Source organism: Aythya marila (genome assembly GCF_965140915.1).
Source record: "Aythya marila genome assembly, chromosome: 2".
NCBI classification, from domain to species: domain Eukaryota; kingdom Metazoa; phylum Chordata; class Aves; order Anseriformes; family Anatidae; genus Aythya; species Aythya marila.
In genome coordinates, this window is record NC_139043.1 from 149,351,288 (window position 1) to 149,376,214 (window position 24,927).

The 24,927-nt window shown below is 40.1% G+C and overlaps 1 protein-coding gene across 1 annotated transcript in view; it reads right to left on the minus strand.

Annotated features, from left to right (window-relative positions):
* Positions 1-17,837, minus strand: part of NDRG1 (N-myc downstream regulated 1) — a 42,790-nt gene extending 24,953 nt beyond the window's left edge. The window contains exons 1-2 of the mRNA XM_082752725.1: positions 17,774-17,837; positions 1,855-1,933 (exon numbers count right to left, since the gene is read on the minus strand). Of these exons, the coding sequence (XP_082608851.1) occupies positions 1,855-1,917 (63 nt within the window). The 5' untranslated portion in view covers positions 1,918-1,933; positions 17,774-17,837. The remainder of the gene's footprint in view (positions 1-1,854; positions 1,934-17,773) is intronic.
* Between the last annotated feature and the right edge of the window lie 7,090 nt (positions 17,838-24,927).

The window sequence follows — 24,927 nt, forward strand, 5'->3', positions numbered from 1 at the left end:
AAAAGAAAAATCTAGAAACCTGGCAAGGAGATCATGCAGTCCCAGGGTCCTACATAAATTAAGGACAAAAGATGTCAAAAGCAATGCAACTGCTGTCCATACCATCTCAGAGGATGGACTTCAAAGCATTGCAATACAACCCACAATTATGACACATCTCTAGAGCCATGATAGTTAGGTAATTAAGTAGTATAGTGTATATGCAAACAGGTATCTGAGGTGCTGACTGAGCTTGTGGAAGTCATTTTACACAGCCTGAACACAAGACTTGAAGTTTACTCTTTACACTGTTTTTAATCTTGAACAATGTGCTGACTTAATGGCATCCATCTAGACAGTGTATGAAATAAGAATCCATCACTGTTCAGAAACCTAGTACACAATAAGCCAGGATGTAACTTCAGAGAGTATCATGCACTCAACACCAGCTCCACGACTAACCCCAGCCCATGCTGAGTGTCCTTCAGGGCAATCATTTTTTTTCCACTTTCTCAAAATATATTAACAAACTTCCTTCACTCTGTGATAAGAATGGCTGCACAGGTGATCAAACCAGAGTAACTCTGCTAGTTTCCCCATGTAGACAAAAATTAAGGCATCTGTGAATAAAAGCATACAGGGTTCCTTGTCAAGATACCAAGTTTTCATCTACATGCAACAGAAACCCAGTAAGTTCTTCAGTGTTTTAAGACATTTCTGAACTTTAAAGCAAAGACATTTCATTAATATTAGGACTTCTTTGTTTTGTGGTTACAGAACAACATTGGCACTAAAAAGGGGTCTTAGTTTCTGAAGTTTGAGTGGTACTTTCACTGGTATCCAGACAAACTCTGCTTTCATGCAATGTTCTTGGCAAAGAAACTGTGTTTAAAGTTTCTCTTTTCATTTCATTACATTCATAAATAGAAATCATTTTCTGAAGTGTTTACCTAAAAAGAGTTAGGAAATAAAAACTTAAAGTAGAAGATAAAGCAATGAGCAATCCAAGTGTAGAAATCCAGAAAAAACCCTCACCACATTTATATACACCATTGTCAGGAATTACAGGCATTGGGAACAAAAGAAATATCTTAGCTTTGATTCAAGAAAAAAGCTGAGAGTTTCCGTCAAATATTGCACTGAATTAATATGCAATGAACACACACAGGGTATGACTACCATTGAACAGAGTCAGACAGCCAGTGACCCCAGACACTGTGGGCAGAGATTTGGAGAAAAATATTGCAAACAACAAATGGAAAGTTAACAATGGAATAAAGACAAAAAAAAAAAAAAAAAAAAAAAAAAAAAAAGACACCCTGCAGATATTTCTGTGCTGCAGTCCCAGAGGCATGGCTGTAGCTTGTGCACCCCCAGCTGGCTGCAGACCTGGTAAGAGTGTGTCTGTAGCAATTCATAGATCAGGACAACCTGAGCAGACTAGGTGGGGCAGAGGTACCCAGAGGAAATGTAAAGGCACTCTCTGCATATCTGCACCTCTTTGAAAGACAGCAGATAGAGCAAAGCGTGTATCTCTACATTGAGGTGTCTACAGGTATAGATGAGTTTGGCCATCTGGAATTTTTCAAAATAGTTAAAGACACTCAGAGCTGTCATTATTCAGAAAAAAAAAAAAAAAAGAAAAAAAAATCACAATCTGATTAGAGAAACACAAAACCAAAAACTGAGAAAGCAATAAACAAAACTTAATTTTGCTTTATTATTAAAACACCCCTCTCGTTGCATTTTCAGTTTCTCTTGTCTATTTTTCCATAGGAAAAAAAAAAAGTTTGTTAGAACTAAGAATACATGTGCAGTTCCAACGGTAACCCTGAAATAAGACAGACAAGCTCTAAAGAGCTTTAAACTAATTACCTCTTCCTTCTCCACCAGAGGTTTCACCTCTGCGAGGTGGGCATCCTGGAACTCTGTTGACATGGTCAGTAGCTGGTATCTGTGAAGATGAAAAAAAAGATTTGTTTTCAGCTTGCACCAAAGATTAAATATAGAAACAAATTTCCATCAACCTCCACTACTACTTGATATCTCAGGTTATAGTTCGAAAGACCTTTGCAAGAAGGTTATGAATCTGTTATAAAATGCCTCCCTGGTTTATTTATATACACGCTCCTGCACAACAAGAGATTAAAAAAATGTTAAGGCTGCAAGATCAAAACAAAGCTTTGGCAGCTTCAGAACTGAAGATGCTGAATAAAATGGGGCAAGGACCAGCACCACTCTTAGCATACAATCACACAACAACTATTGTTTCACAAGTGAAATGAGGCATAACCAAATCTGCTCAAACGCCTTCTCTTGAGCTTAAATGCTCATCTCTGCAACTCTTTTCTTAGATGCAGACTCCATCTCCAAGATCTCTAGTTTAAGCAAACTGAATTGAATGTTCATTAGAGGAATTTTGCTCTTGTACCAGTGTGCTCCGTTCTTTGGGACAGAAACACACTACTTGATCTGAACAAACCAAGTAGTAGCAAGTACTGAGTAAAACCAATATTCCTTTAATTACACACTGAGATGTATGCAATAACACTATTTTCACGCTCATCAAAGAAGGGAACAAGACTGCTGTATCCTGCCCTAGGAAAGTAACAGCAACACACTACCCAGGCCTTGTCTGTGGAAAGCTTAACAGGGCACATGGATGTGGCAGAACCTGAAGGACTGTGAAGACGAGGAAATTCTTTTTTTATAGTTTTATTTGTGTAGTCAGATTTGAGATGTTGAATATATTTTGCCAATAGAAATCTTTTGACTAAACTGCAACCACATTCCCAGCACACTTGTACCACCCTGAGTGTGCAGACAGACCTCAGGTTCTGGCCCACACTTCCATGCTTTTGGCCAGACACCTGCTTAATCTTAAAATGTAACTGTTTGAACTAAATTCGTGTTTTAACAAGGCTTATATTTAAATGCTTAGGCAATTTTCTGCCAAAGGGTGGAAACAACCGCTATAGCCCCAGAGCAGATGACTGCCGAGACAAATGGAGCAGCAAACTCTTCTGCAGATGTAGCACACTTTCTGCATTTTGACCAAGCTGTACTTCAGTCCAGTGAATGTATCAGTCCAAAGAGGGAGTTCAAGAAGAATGGCATGTTTTCATTCACAGAGATAAAGGGCAGAGGGCTGTTCTGTGAAGCTCAGATGAATGACCACAAGCAGTTCTCAGAAGAGATACTGAGAGTGTTTTAAAAGCAAGATGACAAATACAGAAGTCAAAGAATGTTTGTTACATATCCTCTTGCCCGCTGGAGAAATTAATGCTATATTGTTTTTGTGCATCTTTGGACATAATTGAAAGTTTATTAAGTATTCATTTGTTTTATTGTGTAATTATTTCTTTTAAAAAGTTTAGAATCATCTCAACCGAAGTATGTGAATGGGTACTCATTAGCCAAAGCAAAAGTCTTTAATATGTTTAGCAATTACTGACTAATTGCAACTATAAACATTTCAATTATTAACAATTTTTATCAAGAGGGATATAGAATAATAAAAATGATTCTTTAAACCATGATTTGCCACCTCCTGATTTAAAACTGACTTAAGTTAATCAACCCTGTTTGCATAAACAACCTAGTGCTCAGGAAGGGCCGTGAAGCCCACAGGAACAGTCTACTATGAGCATTCTTTACTATCAGGGTGGTGAGGCACTGGAACAGGCTGCCCAGAGAGGCTGGGGATGCCCCACCTCTAGAGGTGTAGTAGGTAAGCTTGGACAGGGCCCGGGGCAACCTGATCTAGTGGGTGTCATCCCTGTCAATGGCATGGGGCTTGGACTAGATCTTTAAGGCCCATTCCAACCCAAATCATTCTATCATTGTATGATTTTATGATTCAAGAGCTGGCAGTATCATTTCACTCAGCCCCAAGGGTTTACTCCATGCACTTTTTCCAGGGCTATAGTGAGAAAGTTTGCAGGATGTTGGGATGCTGCAGGAAGCTATGCAGCAGACATTGATTAAGAGAGAGAATGCTGAACAAACACTGGTGTCCCTGAATGCACAAACAGCTTCAGATTTTAGGAAATCTTCTTGGAAGCTGTACAACTGAAGGAATTTTTTGGCAAAGAATTATGATGGGGATTTTAAGCTTAGAGAAATACTTCATGGGTATTTAACTCCACCAACTGAGGCCTGGGGACAGAAGCAAAACTGTCCCCTTCCCCGGTAATTTGTAATCCAAATTTACAACAAGGTGCCAGAGCTACTTAAACAGTCAGGAAATTCAAGACAGAGTTAATTCCCCAGCACTCGCTCTGGTTCACCCTTTTTCTACAGGTTTTCTATTAAGTTTTGCTCGTTAAAGTTTTTAATCGTAAAGAACAAGCAAAACCAAGTTTGCCAAAGTTTCAAGCAACTGAAAGTGACACTTTAGAAACAGTGTTACGTATTTTTAAAGCTAGAGCTATCTACGCAGTGTAGTATTCTAAACAGTCAGCAATTATGTATGGCAGAAAAGGAAAACGAATGTTGCTGCAATATTTTCAAGTAAAAAATATTTACGTGCAACTAGCTGCTTTTTTTTTTTTTTTTTTTTTTTTTTTAAATCAGCTAACTATGTGAATATAGAAATGGCACCTTAAGATTCCACTTCAGTCTTCAATACAGGCTAGAAGTACAAGAGATTTTTCATGTTTTCCCTATGCAGGAGGAAAGTAAGAAACCAGGCTCCCTGCAGTTTTCCAGTAAGAAGTGGCTCAAGGAACAAAGCCACAGCTAGTGTTTGTGGAAGAAAGTTGTTTACCCAGGACAGCTTCAGATTTTCAGGGAGTCACAGCATTGACTACAAATGACCAAAAAACTGTGCCAAAAAGAACATGGGTGCCTTTTATAGCTTTAAAAAACAATCCTGTTTTCATAATAGTTCAAAGTTGTTGCTCTATGTTTCCGAAAGAACCAGCACTAGGAAGTGCTGACCAGCAGATTACACTACTGCCATCAAGCCTGCTGAACAAAAGCCCAACGTGCACCACGTTCTCACTTTTGGAATGATACCAGATCTTCAAGCCACATTATGTTTTCAGGTCAGGCATTTACAAGCGCTGGGTTTTCTCTCTCTGCATCAGGAATACCTGAAACATTCCTATCAAGGAACAACTTTGTGATAAGCCAGCACAACAGCACGTTATTTGTTCATGAGAGCTAGCAAACAAAGCTCTGCTATCTGACACCGTTGCAAAAACCTTCTTGTTTTCTAAAGAGAAAGATGCTGGAGAAGTGGTTTTTATACCACCCATGTTCAGCACAAATTTTATAATCTCTAAATAGGTGCTTTGTGCTCCCCCCTTGTGTAACAGGGTAGCTTGAAGCTATTGTAACTGCATAACTTTCCTAAATAGATAACCATACAAGCATTCCTTTATACGCATGTCAAAAGCACTTGCTTCACAGAAGTATTCAAAATACAAAGTTCATTTATATCTGCAAGCATTAGTGTGAAGTTGCCAACTTGGAGAAAAACAAGTTTTTTCACTCCACTTGGCCAACTCAGCCTGCAAAGAGGTCCCGAGTTCTCCCCTTCTGGATGAGCCACCTCCACCCAGTGGACTTCCACCACCTTGTACCCAGCTATCAGCTGAATCCATTACAGATGCAGCTCAGAGAATTAAGTTTTAAAACAATAATTCTTCTGACTAAGAAAAAATAAAGGTTTGAGACACCTTTGCAACTGGCAAACTGCTTTAAAACTGATTGCATATCTGACTTTGCCAGTTAGCAGGAACAGCAGCAAACAAGCCTATGGAAGCAAGGGGTGCATAGGGAAAGGTGAAGTCATATGTGCAATACTGTGTTCACTAATTTCATTCAAATAGACTTTTGCGTACCCATTCCAGCTCAAACTCACTGCTCCAAAAATGCCAGAGTAAGTGTCCTAACTAAGGCTAGTAGCTCAGAAATGATTTTACTGAACCTGGTTATTTTGCTCTTAACAATTGAGAATATATCCCCTGTCTCTCCATACCATTGGTGGAGCCTTGTTTTGGCAGCAGGGGATACAGGATTGATGAGCAGTCTGGCTTTTCACAACAGGGATGCCAACAAAGGAGCTAAGAAGCCACATGTCAGGTCATCCATCCTCAGACACCATCAATGGTGCAATCATAGATAATCCTAATATACATGATTTATTTCATTCCAAGCACAGAAACCAAACAAGTTCAAAAATCCCTCACTTCAAACATTCCTCTGCTAAAGACAAACACAGGGATGTTCATGTTCATGCTACAAGGTGCATCAACCAGCAAGATGGTCTCACATCCCTGAAAGACTGGGGGTATCACTACAAGCACTACAGGATTTACCTCTGTACTGATATCCAACTTTTTTTTTTTTTTTTTTTTTTTTTATTTCCATGGTATTGTGGAAAACAAAGAACAGGAAAAGGCTCCTGCCTGAATGCTTCATAAAGAAGGCAATTTCCTCAAAGCAGCGTGTTTAAACATTGGCAGTAGACATTCTCCTTTTGAGACATAATACTTATGTACAAAAAGCTAACCTCACCACAGCAGTCTGACACCATTTCAACCACAGGCTGAGCAAGCAGGAGGGACATCACTTTACACATAGGATTAAATACTCATGACCTTTTAAAGTCAAAGAGAGGATGGAGAAGGCCATGGGCAGTGAAGGTGATGGCTCCCAAGCACAGGCGTTGCTCTCTTTTGATAGAGAGGGATAATGTAAGACTTGGACCCAGGGCCACATGCTGGAGGCATTTCCAGGTTGGCAACATCACTCAATGCTTCAACATCTAAAAGCTCAAGTGTCCTGAGAGGCACTAAAGAGTCCTCAAGCACTAAAGCAGGTAGGAATTTGGGGCTCCGTTATTCTGCAGCAGCTCAAAGCCTTACTAAACAAGCTGGACTGGGGATAGAAGGTAGAAAACTAACATCTCCAGAGCTCTGAAAAAGGTAACTAGCAACGATACCCATTGAGTCCAGGTCAGAAAAATAGCCAAGCAACTCAGGCCTCTGACAGCTAAGCAAAGAAAATTATTGTGACATTCAAAAAGCATTTGCAACCTTACACATGCTAAATTAGACTTTTTCCAGTGATTAACACTAAGTGCTGTAAACTAGTCTGACTGTAAATTGGAGAGGAACTTGAAAAAAAAAATATCTCCACTACACAGGCACAAGTGGACTTCACTTAATAGCAAGTGTATGGTTATGCTCCACAATGCATGCTCTCATTACGCGTGGTTTACATTTCAGATATTTCATAATAAACTTGACAAATCTAATCTTCCTGTTTATCATTTGTTTGAAAATTAATCATCTTGCAAGCATCCAAAACAGTTCATGCATAAGCATCTGCCCACACTATGCCCTGTTTAAGCTATTCTTTGTTACAGGCTCTGGTGTCACGAGGTCCTTTGTGTACTGTCTGACTACTGATTTTCTCTGACATAGTTTCACACAATAAATCATGAAAGAGGTTTTAATAGAAATGACTCTTCCAGAGAGATCTTCCCTTTGAAAAAACAAACAAACAAACAAACAAACAACAACAACAACACACTTTTAATGGTTACATAGCATCCGACTAAGCAGTTTGAACAGCAAGTGTCAAAAGTTGAAGTTGCTCAGCTACTTAGGACTCACTGCTTCTCCTTAGCATGTAGTTAGTACATGATCATCTCGATTTGCAACTAGAAGTTAATAACCTGATAAGAAGGAAGGAGTGTGACGCTTACATCACTTAAAGTTTCAAATCAAAAAAGGTGATGACCTAAAGCTTATTTTTAAATGTACTAATATCAGGAAAGTGAAACAATTACGCTGCCTCAGGGTGGCAGGGTACACTCTGGTTAAAATACATCCCGCGCATCACTGTTACCCAGCCTTCTTAAAGCACAGCACGCTGCTGACCCCCGATTTAATTATTTTTGTTGTTTCTATTTGGTTTTATTTCTTTTTAAACCCCTTAGTGAGTTACTCCACAATCACACTTCAGTGAAAAATAAAAGCTCAGGCTGATGTCTGGAAAAAAAAAAAAAAAGGTTCTTAATAGCATAATGGAGCATAACAACAGTTTTCAAAGGCAAAAATAAGTAGGGCTTAAAGTTTTAGACATTTTAAAATTCAGATTTATGGTGTGTGCTAATCAATCTGATTAGGAAACTGAGACATTTTAGCCAAGAGCTTGAGTCCTGTGCCAAGCAACAGCCAAGTTAAGCCACAAGGAGAAAACTGATGATGGATCCAAAAACTGATTTTTGATGGACTTCTGTGAGCACTGCCTGGGTGCAGGACCACGGCGCTCCCTGCAGCTACACTTGCCTGTGGCTTTATCATACCCCTGTGGTTAGAAAACTCCAGGCTTGTCTTTAATCCTTTTGTTCTGTTTTTTTTTTTCACTTGTGTGGTGGCTGGCACAGGCACCTGTATAGGCACAGAGCTGTTCTGCTACAACCACTCTGGGATCAGACAGAGCCTTTGAACTTACAATTCCTCATACCAGGGACTGGTTACTCTTCACATGCATGATATGCTCCAGCAGCTGAGCACTGATAAGAGCATCAAAACAAAGTTAACTGGAAGCAACCCCTTTCTCTATTCCACAGATGTTGAGCAAAACTGAAGAAAACTGTTGCAACTGTGCTGTTTGCACAATACTCTTGCTGGGGGATGCAATGAAAAATGTTCCTTGGAAAGCTTGAGGTCCACCCATGCTTCGTGGGAGTAAAAACTGACACTGGGAAGGGTCACAGTGCTAGCAAAAAAACATGCCTTCCATACCCCTCTCCCCTATGCTGCAAATCCCTACCTTCTCCACAATATAACGGGCAACTGTTATAGTCCTAGTTAGCATGATAATGGAGAGTTTGCAATGTTTTATTTATTTTTTTTCCCCTCTCTCAATTGTAGCAGTCCCTGATATTACCTAGAGTATTACAGCTCAACTCCAGGAGGGGCAAACTACAGACCTTGAAAGTCTTTGAAATTCATAGTTCTTTAGCATCTCGCATCTGCTGAAACTGATGGAAACTTGTGGAAAGTGAAATCTCCAATACTTTGAAGTTTTTTTCAAAGAGATTAAAAATACAATTGCCAGCCCAGGACTTTTTAGCTATGAATAGCACTGTCATCCCAACCCACCTCCTCAAGCAACCACTGTTTAGTGCTGACACAGTTGCAAAAAGTCCTTGCAGACTGTGATGAACCAATGTATTGGTAGGAGAACCCAGGGCTTTTGTGAGAAGAAATTCAACGTCTAAATAGCAGCCTAAGGTTACTTCAAAATTCATTATGCCCATCTGTTCTCATGCCAAAATTGTGCCTTTGCACAATTTTATATATTTTTTTTTTTTCTTTAAAAACAACTCCAGGCTGCGGGTGGTGGAACCACAGGGTGGAAAGAGCAGAGAGCAATCAGATGTCTTCCTAGACTTTTTCTTATACCACCAAAACAGCATGTCTCCTCTCACTGCCCCAGAACCCTCCTACTATCCTCTCAACATCCCTCACATCCTTTCTACTCCTCCTTGAATGACTGCAAATGTAAAGGTCTTAAGCAAATATTAAAGGCAATCTATTGGTTCAAATCCTGACACTCCCCCGCACCTGGGCATTAGGCTGGATTTTAGGGGCAGTTTAAATAAGGAATACTGCAAAGACACATTAAGCATTTCATAACATGCAAGAGACAACTTCTGCCACAAAGATTGCACTCTAAACAGACAAGAAACAAGCTATTGTTCCTGCAGCTCACCAGTGTCAGGCCATGCTCCCCACCCCCTCTTATTTTCAATCTGCCATGCTTTAATAGTTCATAGCTTCTGCCCAGCTGCAACTACTTCAAAAAGTGGGTGGTTCTGTGGAAGTTAGAGGCAAAAACGTACTGAGATTATTCCAGAAGGGACAGGCTTGTAGTACACTCAGAGATGAAGAATGTTATCAGGCTCTAGTCTGCATCCTTGCAAGTACATAGTGGTTTCTTTATATTTGTTTTGTATTTTCATGTTGGTGTTGCAAAGATGAGCAATCATGTTGCAAAACATCAAAACTAAGGCTGATGGTATATCATTATTTTCATGTATTCATTAGGTCATCCTATATGGGTTACGGCTTCTGAGTTCATAGACTACTTGTTCTGCTCCTATTAAAATTACTTGATTATTGATGTTACAAGTTCTCTTTATAATTCTTGCCAAAATGTCTGGGCTGAAGTTTTCCATGACAAGTGTCTTGATGGTGTTTGTTTGATTTTCAGGAGAAAAGAATAATGGATGGATATCATTTTCTTCCTCTGAACTTTCAGTCCACTTTTCTAGGAAGACCTTTAGCATTCCTGAACTTCATCAGGACTCAGATTTTGCGCAAATGGCCATTGCATTAAGGACACATCTTTAATTCTTCCCAGGAAGTTCCCATTATAGTTACTCAAATTTAAGCATTTGCACATACTGAACTACTCAAGGCTAGATCTGGGTAACAGTCATATTACCTGCAAGCCTCAACATCTAGAGATACAATATAATCTTCCTAAAGGCTGAGCACATTCCTCCCTGTATCACCACATATGAGACTGGTGAAATAAGTGTCTAAATTAGTGCTATCCAGTGCCAAAATACTCCTAGCTTATCAAAATAAAGACTTTCACATTCCTTCAGAATGGACAAAAAGCATTTCTTCTTCCTCAGATGAATTTTTGGAAAATCTCACCCATCTATGCTCCATCATCAGCATCTGTTATATCAGGAAGTAAAGTTCAAGTTACCACTTTTCAGATGTTTGTAAGAGGGGCTGGAGTCATCAAGGCACATGTTGCTATCTGGCATTTTACACACAACTTCAAAAAATACAGGGTGTTCTGAATGGAAGAAAAATATGTGATGTTCTTAAATGAAATAATACAGGAAAAATATATTTGTAATATGCTAAAATATAAAGGGTCATCATAAAGCTCATCACTGCCTTTATTTTACTGAATACCCCAATATGGTGCAACTTTGTACAAAGATACAAATGCAACCTAAAATTTAACAGGGATATGTTACATACAAAATACATTTAGAGCAGTCTAGAACTCTAGCAATATTAAAAATGACATATTAGTTTGACAAGGTGCACTGGAGCTTCCTGAAGGCAGCAAACCAAAAAGCCACAGCAAGAGCAATCCTTCCTTCCTCTAATAGTATGCTTCCTGTATGGATGTCTGCTTACTCTGTTAACAAATAAGGTTTACTTTTAAAGTTTTATTCTACTTTCCTAACTACTTTTCCATTGCCTATCATTCCATACATTTGTATATACATGACATGGAAAAAAAGGAGGTTATTGGTGACAGCCAACATGGCTTCACTAAGGGCAGATCCTGCCTGAGAAATCCGGTGACCTACAACAGGTTTACAACATTGGTGGATAGGGGAAAAGCAACTGACATCTACCTGGACTTGTGCAAAGCATTTGATGCTGTCACCCATGATATCCTTGTCTCTAAATTGGAGGGACATGGATTTAATGGATGGATCATTTGGTAAGGAACTGGCTGGATGGTTGCACTCAAAGGGTTGTGGTCAATGGATCAATGTCCAGGTGGAGATCAGTAATGAGTGGTGTTCCTCAGGGGTCAGTATTGGGACCAGCACTACTTCATATATTTGTCAGTGACATGTACAGTGAAATTGAGTGCACCCTCAGTGAGTTTGCTGATGACACCAAGCTGTATGGTGCAGTTGACACATTGGAGGGAAAGAATGACATCCAGAGGGACCTGGACAGGCTTGGGAGGTGGACATGTGTGAACTTCATGAAGTACAACAAGGCTAAATGCAAGGTCCTGCATCTGGGTCAGGGCAATCTCAAGCATAAATACAGGCTGGGCAGAGTATGGACTAAGAGCAGCCCTGAGAAGGACCTGGGGTGTTGGTTGATGAAGAAGGTCAACATGAACTGGCAATATTTTCTTGCAGCCCAGAAAGCCACCTGTATCCTAGGGAAGAAAAAAAAAAAAAAAAAAAAAAAAGCAGCATGGCCAGCAGGTCAAGGGAAGGGATTGACCCACTCTCATGAGACCCCATCTGGAGTGCTATGTTCAGTTCTCCATCTACAGAATCTTATTCAGGTGCAGATTAAGAACCCTATCATTTATTATTTTTTTTTTTGGGGGGGGGGGGGGAGGGAGGGGTTAGAGAAATAATAATAATTGTAATAATAGAATGTACAAACCAAGTGATGCATAACACAATTGTACACCACCCTCTGACCAATGCCCAGCCCATCTCTGAGCAGCAGTCGCCCCCCACTCTAGGCAGCCAACCCATATTAGTTGTTCAGCATGACATCATATGGCCAGTCTGGGCCAGCTGTCCTGGCTGTGTCCCCTCTCAGATTCAGGTGCACCCCCAGCACTTGCAGGGCAGCATGAGGAGCTGAAAAGTCCTTGGCTCTATGTGAGCACTGCTCTGCAACAACTAAAACATCAGTGTGATATCAGCATTATTCTCATCCTAAATCCATAACACAGCATCATACCAGCTACTAGGAGGAAAATTAATTCTTTCTCAGCTGAAACCAAGACAAATGGCAAGGAAATAAATAAATAACACCACCACCATGGCCGCCCCCCCCCCCCAAAAAAAAAAAAGCACATGGAAAAAAACACTTTAGTCAATTAGGTTTTCATGCTGCTCTAGGTTCTAAGGTTTGCTCTTTCCATTAACTTTTACATCATCCATACAATACTAGCAGACTGGCCTGACATATCCATGGTAGAAAAGAAGCTACAAGAGCTATACTTTTGAAGCTATACTTAGTTCAGACAGGAAGTAGCCAGTTAAAAGCTTGGAAAAGTAGAGAATATCCAATTTTAAAAACAGGGCTTGAAAAGGAAGATCTGTGTGGACCGACTTCCAGCTATAAAGAGAAAGAAAATGACTGGCAGATGAAAAAGATATATTAAAATTGTGACAATTAACTGAAAGGAAGTAGCACAAAACCCGAAAGAAACACAGGAAACGTGATCAGCCACACAAAATTAGAGCAGTAAAATTGACATACATCCTGCTTTGTACAAACAGATACAGCTGTGGAAAATTTCATCAGCATGGGCAGACCAGTTGTGCATCCACAAGCACACTGTGGATCTCCTCTGTGTGGAGAATGTCCCGTTTGACAACAAACTGCTGGGTATTATCCAAAGACAACATTCCCATGCCAGTTGGGAAACAAAACAGGCCTGATCCTGTATCAGCCCTTTGCTAGAAGTAAAACTCATCTTCATTGTTAACAAAAGAGCTTGCACATTTGAGTCTGAAAATTGGATAATTGCAGGCTTTACTCTCTAACCACTTGCTGTGCTGAACTAAATGGCAGATAATGGTACTGATTCTCATGGATGCTCAGAACTGGGTTTAATTATGTCATAATAACACTTAAATGAAACTTGTTCACATATCCAGGAGAAGCTCTGAATGGTTTCTTACTGCTGCTCCAACTCTGCAGCCAAAGGGAATTAGCAATAGGGATTACCTCCTGCTGACTGGCCCCACTGAAGTTATCCAGGGCTCTGGAAGTGACACAGATTAAAACAAACAAACAACAAAAAAAAAAAAAAAAAAAAAAAAAAACACTATTTGAGAGAAACAACAAGTTCAATAGCTATTTTATTCATAGCTATTGATTTCCAAGAGACCTAACCCAGATTTTAGTAATCCATAGCGACACGCATTACCAAATCTGAAATCAGGACTTCCTTCTTCTAAGCCTTTTAAACAGTTTCAGAGTATTTCCCATGGCTTTCTAGTAGTAGAAAACAATTTATTTTGAACTTCTGAGACAGAGCTTTTGACAAGAGCGCAGGGTTAACTATTGCTTCCTCGATCTGCTGGAGGTCCCTGTGCAAAATTCTAGAAAGTTCTTCACCAAGAAGGTTACAGGGACATCACCTTCATGCATTTGGTAAACTTACAAATGCACACCTAAAAGGTGAAGCTAAAGGGCAGTCTACTTACAATACCATTTACTTGGTCAAACAGCTTTACTGACAGTAGAGAATGTGCTCTTCTGTGCTTCTTTGAAATTTCTAAATTAGATGTAAAAAAAAACCTGCCATCTGGAAGTTTTATTTGGTCTCAAGAAACAGCATATAATCACTATTAATATCAAGCAGTCACTGCATCTGTCATTATCTCCTAGTCCCTGCAGTTTACCTTTCAAATGGACAAATCAGTGCAACAAGAGAAGTCACCATTGCTGCATACTGATGGGATTGAACTAATACAGACCATCAGTTTCACAGGCTTTCTCTCTACTGATGGCAAAAGTGTTTTTGCTACCCTAAGCTTCTAGCTATATATATGATGTAAACATTGCTGATCCAGTATAATTAGGTTTTAGTATTTTTGAGAATTTTATTTTTTCTAAGTTGTCTTTTTTTCCTGAAGAACCTCAAGCCAGTTTCACCCATCTGTATAAATTCTTTCACTCTGTCTATTTTGAGACAATAAAAGCAGGAAATATCTCATTACATACATGCTCCATATTTAGTGCAACAGGTTCACAGGCTCTAATGAGGTTAAGCGAAAGAACAGTATTCTCTGTGGGAAGTCAGAAGTTTGCCAAAATCCCTTAAGCTGGTCATGAGAAGATATATGTTGCACTTCAGCCAAATAAATTAATCACTATGGTTTAGATATATGAATCAAAAGATTTTTATCACATCAATTCACCGATTAACAGTGTTCTGATTCTTATTTTGAACTGATTCTTACTGGAGTACTGTGTTCAGCTCCAGTGTCCCCAGCACAAGAAGGACATGGACCTATTAGAACGAGTCCAGAGAAGGGCCATGAAGATGACCTGTGAAGACCTGTGAGGGTGTTGTGGTTGTTCAGCCTGGAGAAGAGAAGGCTCCAGGGAGGCCTTACAGCAGCCTTCCAGTACCTAAATGGGGCCTACAGGAAAGCTGGAGAGGGACTCTGTCAGTGAGTGGAGCAAAAGGACAAGGCGGAATGGCTTTAAACTAAAAAACGTTGATTTAGATTAGATATAAGGAGAAAATTATTTACTGTGAAGGTGATGAGGCACTGGCACACATTGCCCAGAGAAGTTGTGGAAGCCCCATCCCTGGCAGTGTTTAAGGCCAGGTTGGGTGGGGCTTTGGGCAACCTGGTCTGGTAGGAGGTGTCCCTGCCCACAGCAGGGGGGTTCAAACTAGATGATCTTTAAGGTTGCTTCCAATACAAACCCTTCTAAGATTCTTTGATAAGCCCACCTGAACTACTAGAGCAAATTAGTCAACTGCTTATAACTGTTCTTGAAGACCAGGCTACCATGCTAAACTGTTTCACAAAATACACTGTGAACTTCCCATGTAATTGTCATAGTGCAAAAAGGAACCTTCAAAGAGTAAAATATCTTCCACCAGAGTCAAGAAAATTGGTGAATCCTGCCATTTTTACTGAGCATTCATTTGATCTACCCAAATGATCTGCTTTAGTGTTCCTTTTTATTTGGGCAAGAAAAAAAAAAAAAAAAAAAAAAAAAAAAAAAAAAAAAAAGCATTGTGCATGGGAGAAACAACAGAACATAAGGAGTCTGTTTTTCTGTGGTGAGGATGCTGATTCTCAAACACAGGTGTGCACATGTGGCAGCACACCCTCAGCAGGGGCACCCACATCACTTGTTCTGCTATTGTTAAATTCCTTGGGCACCTCACATTTTAACATCTCTATCCTACTGTCAGTTGGGGTGAAGTTACTTCACTACAGGAAATTATTTCACTACAGGAAATAAATTAAAATCCCAGCTTTCAAGACTTTCTAGACCCCTCTCCACTAGCATGGTTTGAGGCCAGCTACTCCAGAACATGTCCGTTCTCAAGGGCACCTCTCAGTTCACTTATTGTTGAAATTTTTCTTCGAAGTTTCCAAACTGAAGTCCAGCCTGTTCAGATGTCTGTGTAACTGCAGTGCAAGCAACTCAGATTCAGAACTCATGGCCTTTAGTTCCCCACCTATGACATAGCATCTGTTCTGTTTATACTGAAAAATATTAGGTATGGAAAACATATACATCCTAAGTAGTTTCTTATTAATATATTAAAGCCTGTTTTTATTGCACCAGTATTACCCAGGAAACTCTATTTGTCAAATCACATACCAATTCTTCCTGAATCTATTCATTAATTATTCTTGAAGGCCACAGACCTTAGTATTAGTACTTGGGAGATTGTACGAATGTTTAAGGAACACTATTTTTGTAGCATCTACTACTATTTTACCATTTTATCCACTGTCACTAAGCTCTTGCTGTGCTCAAGTCAGAGTACAGCATTAGCTACCTGCTGTTTACTTGAGTACTTGTGATAAAAACAGTGTATCAAACTTTGTTAGACTTTAGTTAAGAGAACACAAGATGTTTAAAAGCATGCTCCCAGAGCCAAGTTCAGACTGCACCAGTTTAACAGGTGTTTTGCTGTAAACGGCCAGTAACAGAGTAGACAAAAAGCAGCAAGGCAGCCTTACATGTTTACCTGAAGCCTTTGATAGCTCTTGTTTACAGGGTATTTCTATTGCTTGCCCCAATGCTGTTTTTTCAGTAGCTGTATCTTTGACACAGTTGTATATTAAGTAAAAAATTCAGAAGAAATTGAAACAGTGTAATACTTAGAGAATCTGAACAAAAAGCTTTGGGTTGTCTTTGACCTCTTCCATGCCTCTACTACTGCATTTTTCAGGGTCAAAATACAGTTTTTATTTAAATAGACAACTCAGAGAAAAAAAAAAATCCAAATAACATAGCTGGTAAATACTTCCATCTCAAAGTAATAAAGAGTCCAGTTCTGGGGATTGGGTACAAGATTGGGCACTGAAGACTTCTTAAAACAGTGGGTAAGATAGGGAGTGATGCAAGCGTTTCATAAGAGAACCATAATACAATGGAAACCACTAACCTAACATCCTCACTAGCAGAAGTGAAATCTCGTATTTCATGAGATCCAATACATAGGCTTTGCCTCCACTGCAAGCACTGCAGTGAAGTTCTATGAACCTTAGCAGTGCCTGGAAGCGCTCAGACTAAACTGCACCTAGTATCACATATTAAGACAAGAACCCCACAGAAACAACTGACTAGTAAAAACTGGACACCAATCAAGTCTGTCATCTGCTCCAAATCCAATGTGGAGCTGTAACAGCACAGAATCACAAGCAACAAGCGCCAGTAGTCAACTTCCGTAATAAAGTATGTGCCTTCGTTTCACAGCTGTTTACCAGCCCAGCCCGCTGCTGTCACGGGAACCTCAACCATGGCAGCAGCATCCAGCAGCTGCCCCATTTGCCACTCCCACCCACCAGTGCACAGCCCCTGTTCTGCAAAGAGCCACTCACTCCTTCACCTCCTCAGCCTGCAGCCAGCAAAGTCCCCTTTGGAAGAAAAAGAAAAGAGATAGAAAAGGAAAGATAAAAAGAAAAAGAATAAAAGAATAGAAAAAGAAAAAGAAAGGAAAAAGAAAAAAAAAAAAAAAGAGAGAAAGAAAAAAAAAAGGTTAAAAAAAAAAAAGAGAAAGAAAAAAAAGAGAGATAGAAAAAGAGAGATAGACAAAGATAGAAAGGAAAACGAGAAAGATAGAAAAAGAAAACGAGAAAGATAATAGGAAAAAAAAAAAAAAGAAAAGAAAGGAAAAGAAAAAGATTATAGAAAAAAAGAGAAAGATGGAAAAAGAGAAAAAGAAAATGAAGACAGTGGTTGCGTGAGTGAGTAGATAGATAGATAGATAGATAGATAGATAGATAGATAGATAGATAGATAGTCGCGGTACTTGCCGCAACAGCTGCTCTCCGTGCGCTGCCGCCGCCGCGCTCCGACCGCCGCTGCCTGAGCCCGCGGGTCGGATTTATAGCCCGCGCCCCGCCCGCCGGGCGGCGCTGCCCGCCGCCACCGCCGCCGCCGCCTCCCCGCCGGGAGCACGGGGCGGGCCGCCACCCGATCCGCCGCTCCGCCTGGCCCTTCCCGGCGCCCCAGGGCTCCCCCAGCCGCCGGCCGGTGCCTGCAGCGGTTACGGCCCGCACGCCTGTTCCGCGCAGGGTCTCTGTATGTCAGCTGGCCCCCTCTCTTAACCCCACGTCCGCCCCTTTCCTCGGGGTCGTGCAGCCCAGGCGGGGGGAGGCTGAGGGCTGAAGGGCTGAGACCTTCTGCCCTGCTTCAGGAACTGTTTACTATGCGGGGTGTTTCGCACAGTTCGATGAGGAGAGGGGAGTTTGAACAGGAGGTTTTCCCAGTGGCCAAAGTGTAACATTCCTGGGAAAAGATGAAAAAAGGACTGCAACTGGGGTGTTCTGGCACAGGTGGTCAAAATCATGCGGATGTGTGTAATCCTATATAAAAATAAGTCTGTTTACCAAATCCTGAATTGCAAAACTTATGCTCGTATATTACCATCACCATTAGGAATGAACACTGATTTCAGTAGAAACAAAAAAATGCCTTTGTATGTTTCTGATGAAGTTCAGAGGGTACAACGGGTGCAACAAGTGCTGTGTGAGTTTCCCAGAGAACAGCTCTTTGGCAAGAAGCGCAGCTAATCGTTTATTCCAAAAAGGGGCCCTAGCCTGCTGAGTAAAGAATATCTCTATATACACAGTTCTGCGTGTAACTACCCGCGAAGGGACAGGTTAAACTGTGACAGCCCGGGCTGCTTTTTCTGTGACTTTTTGTAAAGCACGCTTACTCCATGTGTGTGATTTCACTTAACAGCCTCACTTTTATGACAGGTTACTCTGCCCCAAACTGATGAAATCCATAGAATGTTATCATACTCCCTCGTGTAGTGGCTTGAAGACAAAATCAGAAATTCCTGAAACTCTGGTAAACTCTCTGCCTTTGTTTTCTTGCTACACAATAAGCTTATTAAGTCTAGTCTACAAAAGCTTGCTGCTGTTCAAATGCATATTAGCTTCTCTCCTCCTAACCCAGCTTCTGCACCTGAGTCAAAAGTGCCAACTTTGGAAAAAGAACCTTGGAAAACTGGTTCCTATTTCACCATGTTGTACAGCTAGAGCTATGAAATATTATTGTTTAATAAATCTAATTTCTTATCAGCTTTTCTTACTTTTGATTAGTTAATGTATGCAAGGATGAAAAGTATTTCTAAAACAACAAAAGAGAAGCATTTGTCATTCTAAGACAAACAAAGCTGCTTTGTGCATGCCTTTTTTTTTTTTTTTTTTTTTTTTTTTTCATAAAAGGGCTAACCTTTTTCATACTCATTTTAAACTACAAGGCCAGGAATCCAATGAAACCATGAAAAATAATTTATAACTGAGCCAAGTTTGAAGTCGGATCTTCAGAATGAAGTCATCTAATCACTGGCTCACTGTGTTTGTTATGGAAGATCTGTCTAGCGCAGTGGCTCCTAAAGTTATGGAACAAGTGCAAATACTAGAACAAGAAGATGGGCTTGACTAATTTTCCAAGGGATTAATCCTTCCTTCATCTGATCATGAAACAAAATCCTAGCTCAGAAGCATTCAGTCCTTCAGAAAACAGATCTGGGTCAGTGTCTGAACTATGTGGTCTGGCCTATCCTCAAGCAGTTTTTCAATCTGCTGTACTTGGCCGCTTTTTAGGGAAGGGGCCAAAAGCTCCAGAGATTCAAATGGAATGAACCATTCCATGGGCAGCAAATGAAGATTTCTGCAGTAAAAACAAGTACTGAGCTTGGAATGAATGAGAGAACTGGCATAAAGTGTTTTATTTTGCTTTGACCTTTGCAGTTTGTTATTTAGAACACATGTAGTGTTGGACTCTCAAAAATATTGGAGACAGACAGACAGAAGCCCCCAGGAGCTGGTAGCTGCTAGCCCAGGTAAGTAGGAAAGCCTGTGAATGTGTGCAGCCAGACTGAGCCCTTGCTAGTTCAAGCACTGTTCCTACCTATTTTGTTAGTTAAAAGACTGAGAATAACACAGTGATTCACAATGTCTTTTGAGGGTGATTGGTGGATTGCAAAAGAAAATGAAGTCATTCCAAAAATCCAAGTTAGGAAGTATTTTACTATGTGAAGATGTAATTGCTGAAGTTTGTACTCAGAGTGCCAAATCCTGCAATGTGCCAGAAAGGAGCACAGCTAAAGCTTGGGGAACATTGTTCCCCTTGGCTTCAGACAGTCTCCTTAGAATACAGGTAGAAAAAAAAAAGGAATTTAAAGGCTTAATTTGCTTGAGTGGCACTGCTGACAATGCAGTAGCCACTGCCTCTGTGAGATTTTACCCTGTGTTGGGCTGCATAACTGCTCACACTGCATTCCCATAGTGGCTGAGTGGCTCACGTACCATTAGCAGAACATGTGGAGACATGTACTTTAGGAACCACTGTGCTAGGGAGACAGACAAGCTGCCACCCACATGGGACAACTGGCAAGCTAATGAGCACTTCTACCATAAATAAATTTAAATTTAATAAAACAGATTTATCTAGCTGGCATGCACTTGCCCTTTTCAAATCAGCATCTCTTTGAGAGATAGCTGTCCAGTCACTATGTCCATTCCTTTACCAGATCAACCAGGTTGTTCAAACTCGACTGAAAGCACCACTACTCTCCAGTTCTGTCTATGACTTCCACTTGAGATTGCCATACCAATCTCCAAGATTTTTAAAAATGAAGTAAACAAGTCACTGATTTACTGTTTTACTAAACTGGGCTATTACACACTTGAAGGCACATAGGCACAAAGACGGGAAATGGCATACTAGAGAAAGATTCCTGTTCAGTACATAATCATATGTGCTAAGCAGAAACCTGCCAATGTGTTCAAATACCTGGAAGTAACAATATTTTAGCATCCAAATACTAATCAATGCTTACAAGGCTCCAGGAGAAAGAGGATGGAGCAAATGAAGAAAGACAAGAGTAGAGACCTAATTTGAAGGGTAGCAATACAATCTGTCTCAATGCTATGAAAAGAGATTTTAATTATGAGACTGTTCTTCTTTCCTTAGACATTATATTTATTGCTATGCCAACATTAACACAGGAAATTTCAGTAGTTGTGCTGCTACAGCAAAGAAGAAAAAAGAGTTGAATGAAGTAGGAACACAACATTATTGTTGTTATTTAAAAAAAAAAAAAAAAACTCCTTTACTTTAGAAAGATTTCTGCACGCTATTTACATTTAAGCAGTGGTAATATTATTAGTCACTGCAAGAGTAACTGGGTGTTCCCTTGTTCTCACTAACAATACAGCAGGGATAATTTTGGATTAAGCTACATGTTTTATGAAAAATATACTTGATGTTTGCTGGTTCATGTCAAAAGAATTCCCTGTGTGACCCATCAAATATCACACCTCATCCGGGGGGAGTTTTATTCTACTACAGCCTTTTGTTGTTGTCTTTGGATCCCTTGATGTTGTTGACATGTAGCCATATGGATCAGTTGTTCTCCAAAAATTATCCAATGCAGCTTTGAACCAGGGCACCGACCTCAATAAAAATTATAAATAAATAACACAACAGATCACAGATTCACATGCCCTTGTCACAGATTTCCCTGATATTATTCATATCCCCACATAAGTACTTATTTCCAGTTTGGAAACTGCTTTTGGCAGGTTTATCTGGTTCAGTAAGAGCATAGATGTGGGGTGAGTCATTGGTCTTGCAATATGAACTTCCTACCATTTGCAAAGGAAGTAGCAGATTTTTAATTTTATTTATTTTTCTATTCATTGGGGGGAGGGGGGGAGGTGGGGGGAGGATGGAGAGGGGTTATTTGTTTAGAAAACCACAGTTTTCTCTGCGTATTAATTTGATGAATGAAGTAGCTGGTTTTGGTTTTGATTTTTGTTTTATTTTGTTTTCAATCAGTATGTACCTTCAAGAGATTTCTGTGGAGCATTTTGCCAAGAGGAGCACTTTTTTGCAGGACATTCTGTGAACTGGAGTGGGACCTATGAGCAAAATTCACAGCAGGACTCAACTGCGGAGTGACAGGGCTCCCCAGCTCTGCATTCAGCACTCAACACTTTCACTTCAATGCATGGGAACTACTAAGCGCCTAAGAACTGGTTTTCTGAGAAGTCAACATGATGAGTGCTAAATATTAAAGCTAGCCAAAAGAAAGTGCCAAGAAAGACAAGATCTAAAATAGACTTTATGTTTATTTCCACATAAGGTTTTTGGCTCTGAGTTTTTGGCTCTGAGAAAAAAAAAAAAAAAAAAAAAAAAACTATAGTCTGTTAGTTAGTGCTTTCTCCAGTACTGCTGCAGTGTCCATAACCTACAGATAGTGCAGGTATCTGAGAGACTCAGTTTCAGATGCTCATGCAGTTAGGTTTGAGCACAGTTCTCCTGCTTACCAGGAAAAAGTCTTAACCACAGCCTAATGGGTAGTTACATACCCATTGCACAACATTTTCCTTGCAGTTTTTCTTGTTGAAGCTGCTAATGCATTTTGTAAAAATTCATCAAACCAGAAGGGAGAAAAAAAAAAAGAAAAAAAAAAAAAGAGAAGATTTTTGTTCTGCAGCTCACAGATGTCATTGCAAAGGCAGGGAGATTGTTCCACATCCCTACTAGAGTTAGAAAGACTTGCTGCATAATACCCTGATACTTCCACTCCTCCTTTAATTAGGGCTCAGATTGCAATGTCCACATTAAAGCATGTCTCTCACACCAAGAACATGTTAACTTTTTCCAAGCTGTCTTTTGTGCAGAGATTAAGCCAGGAGGCACTCTCTGAAACTTGTACACAGTTAGACAAAAGGGAGGAAATCCCAACTAGGGTTTCAATTAACATCTAGAACAGCTCCTCTTCCCAGGATGACAATGGTTTCACACACATCAAGCAGTGAAGACCAGCATTTCCTGGATTTGGTAGTAGTCCAATAAAGGTTTTAAAGGTTTCAGTGGTACCTATGTTTTAGACTTAAGAGGTTCAGGTGAATTCAGCTTGCACGTTTACCACAATTGGAGTGCAATGCACTGCTACTATCTTGCCTATTTGACCTCTAGTTTTCCACTCAGGCAGGTTCTTTGCTACTAACTATCTTGCCTGATTTTATCATAAGATTTCTACTGAGGCAGGTTAATTGTTTTTCTCTTCTTTGTCACCTGCTTGCCACTGAGCTGAAGCAGCAGCAAAGTGCCGTTCACACTGTCCTCTGTGGAGCTGTTGAGCTGTTTGTCTGCTGATGGCCCCAGCAGGAAATGTTTGGTGACCAGCTATAAAACTGCCCTCTTGTTTGCCCAGTGGGCTAAACAGAAGTCTATTTGGGGCTTCTGGAGATTAAAAAAATTGGTTTTGTGGGTACCTGATAGCCCCTTTCGTGAGGTTATTTAGGCCTGCTGGAGGAATAGTGCAGTCATAAGACCTGTCTACGTGTTAAACACACACACCTGTATGTACAATCATATAGTGTTTGTTTCTTTAGGGATCTAGGCTAAATACACAGATGAATGTACTAGTTCCAATGCAGATATAGCTTTACTGAGCTGGCATGACATGTTATTCTTCTCTTACTCATGTTGATTCTTTTCATGCCAACTATGAGCAGGCAAGGAAATAGAGAGAGCTGTTTTAACTGTGAACTAAAAGCAGTACTGCAACCCTACACAATAGTCAGAGGTAGGAGGAATGAAATACTTATAAAGTTATAAATGAGCAGAAATTCTTCTCAGCTCTCAAAGGTGGATAATCTTCTCCATCCCATAGCCAACAAGAAACTTTGCATTAATAAGAATGGATATACTTTGGCTAAAGAAACCTAATTAGAGAGTACTCCCTTCAGCATTTGCAACTACCATTTTCCATTCTTTTTCTAAAAGTAGCATCTTTAATGCTCTTCCAAAAAAAATGATCTCCAAGAAGACAAGCTACACAGGTCACTAATTTCTGAAGCACTGGATAGGTAGAGAATTTTACAGAGCCCACCTGATGACAACAGTTACTCATCTACAATTTATAGCATCAGTTATCCTCCTTCAATCTACCTGGCTAATGTCTTGGAGTGCCAGGAACCTGTATCCCCACTCACAGAGTAGGAAGAATTTGAACATCAGTTGCAATTGCTGTCATCTTCTGAAAATTCAATGTCAAGTTTAAGGATGTACTTTTAAGTTGCACATGCCTTTTCAGAAAAGCTGATTTCACATATTAGGAAATAGAAATAGGGATTCTATATACTTGAGCATTTAGAGAAAAACCCCGTGTACTCTAGAAGGAGAGAATTAGGGATGTTCAAACTGTGCTCATTTGTGGTCAATTCCGGCAAGTCAGGACAAGAAATATGTGACAAACCTGGAGATTTCCACTCATTTATATGAAACAGACTTTGAAGAGACTTGTTCTTCAGTAGAGACGTGACCAGGGAGGTGCAGGGTAGAAGTGCCTGGTAAGTGACATGATAAGTTAAGTAACATGGTAAGTAACATGATAAGTTAGGCCATTCAGACCAAGAGATCATAGGACCTGGAAGCCACCAGAAAACCTCCTCAATCCAAACACATTGGTGCCTGTCACATCAGTCTACAACTCCTATACTGACCCAGGCAGAAGACACTAAATGCAATTTGATGTCTTTTTGATACTCTGTGATCTTTATTTGGCTAAGAAAAATTGTTCCAAACCTGAAGTACCAGTACACCTCTCTCTCTTTAGACCCCATCTCTCATGATTATTTTTTGAAAGAAGTTTTTTTACTAGCTATAAATCTGGAAAATAATTCCCTCCCCTTCACCTCACCTCCCACTCAGTCTTGCTGGGGTGTTGCTATACACACAAATATAGAGGCACAAATACATGTGTGTGTAACCAGAATGCTTTCTTATTCACAGCTTCTCTGAAGTAATATCAAATACATATCTCAGATGAACTTTGGAACCCACCAGACCCAAGACGATTTGAAACCAAGCAAAACAGGCTGGGTGGTGCCCATCAGTTTAAGGAGCACCTAAGTACAAATCAGAATTCTCTCCTTAT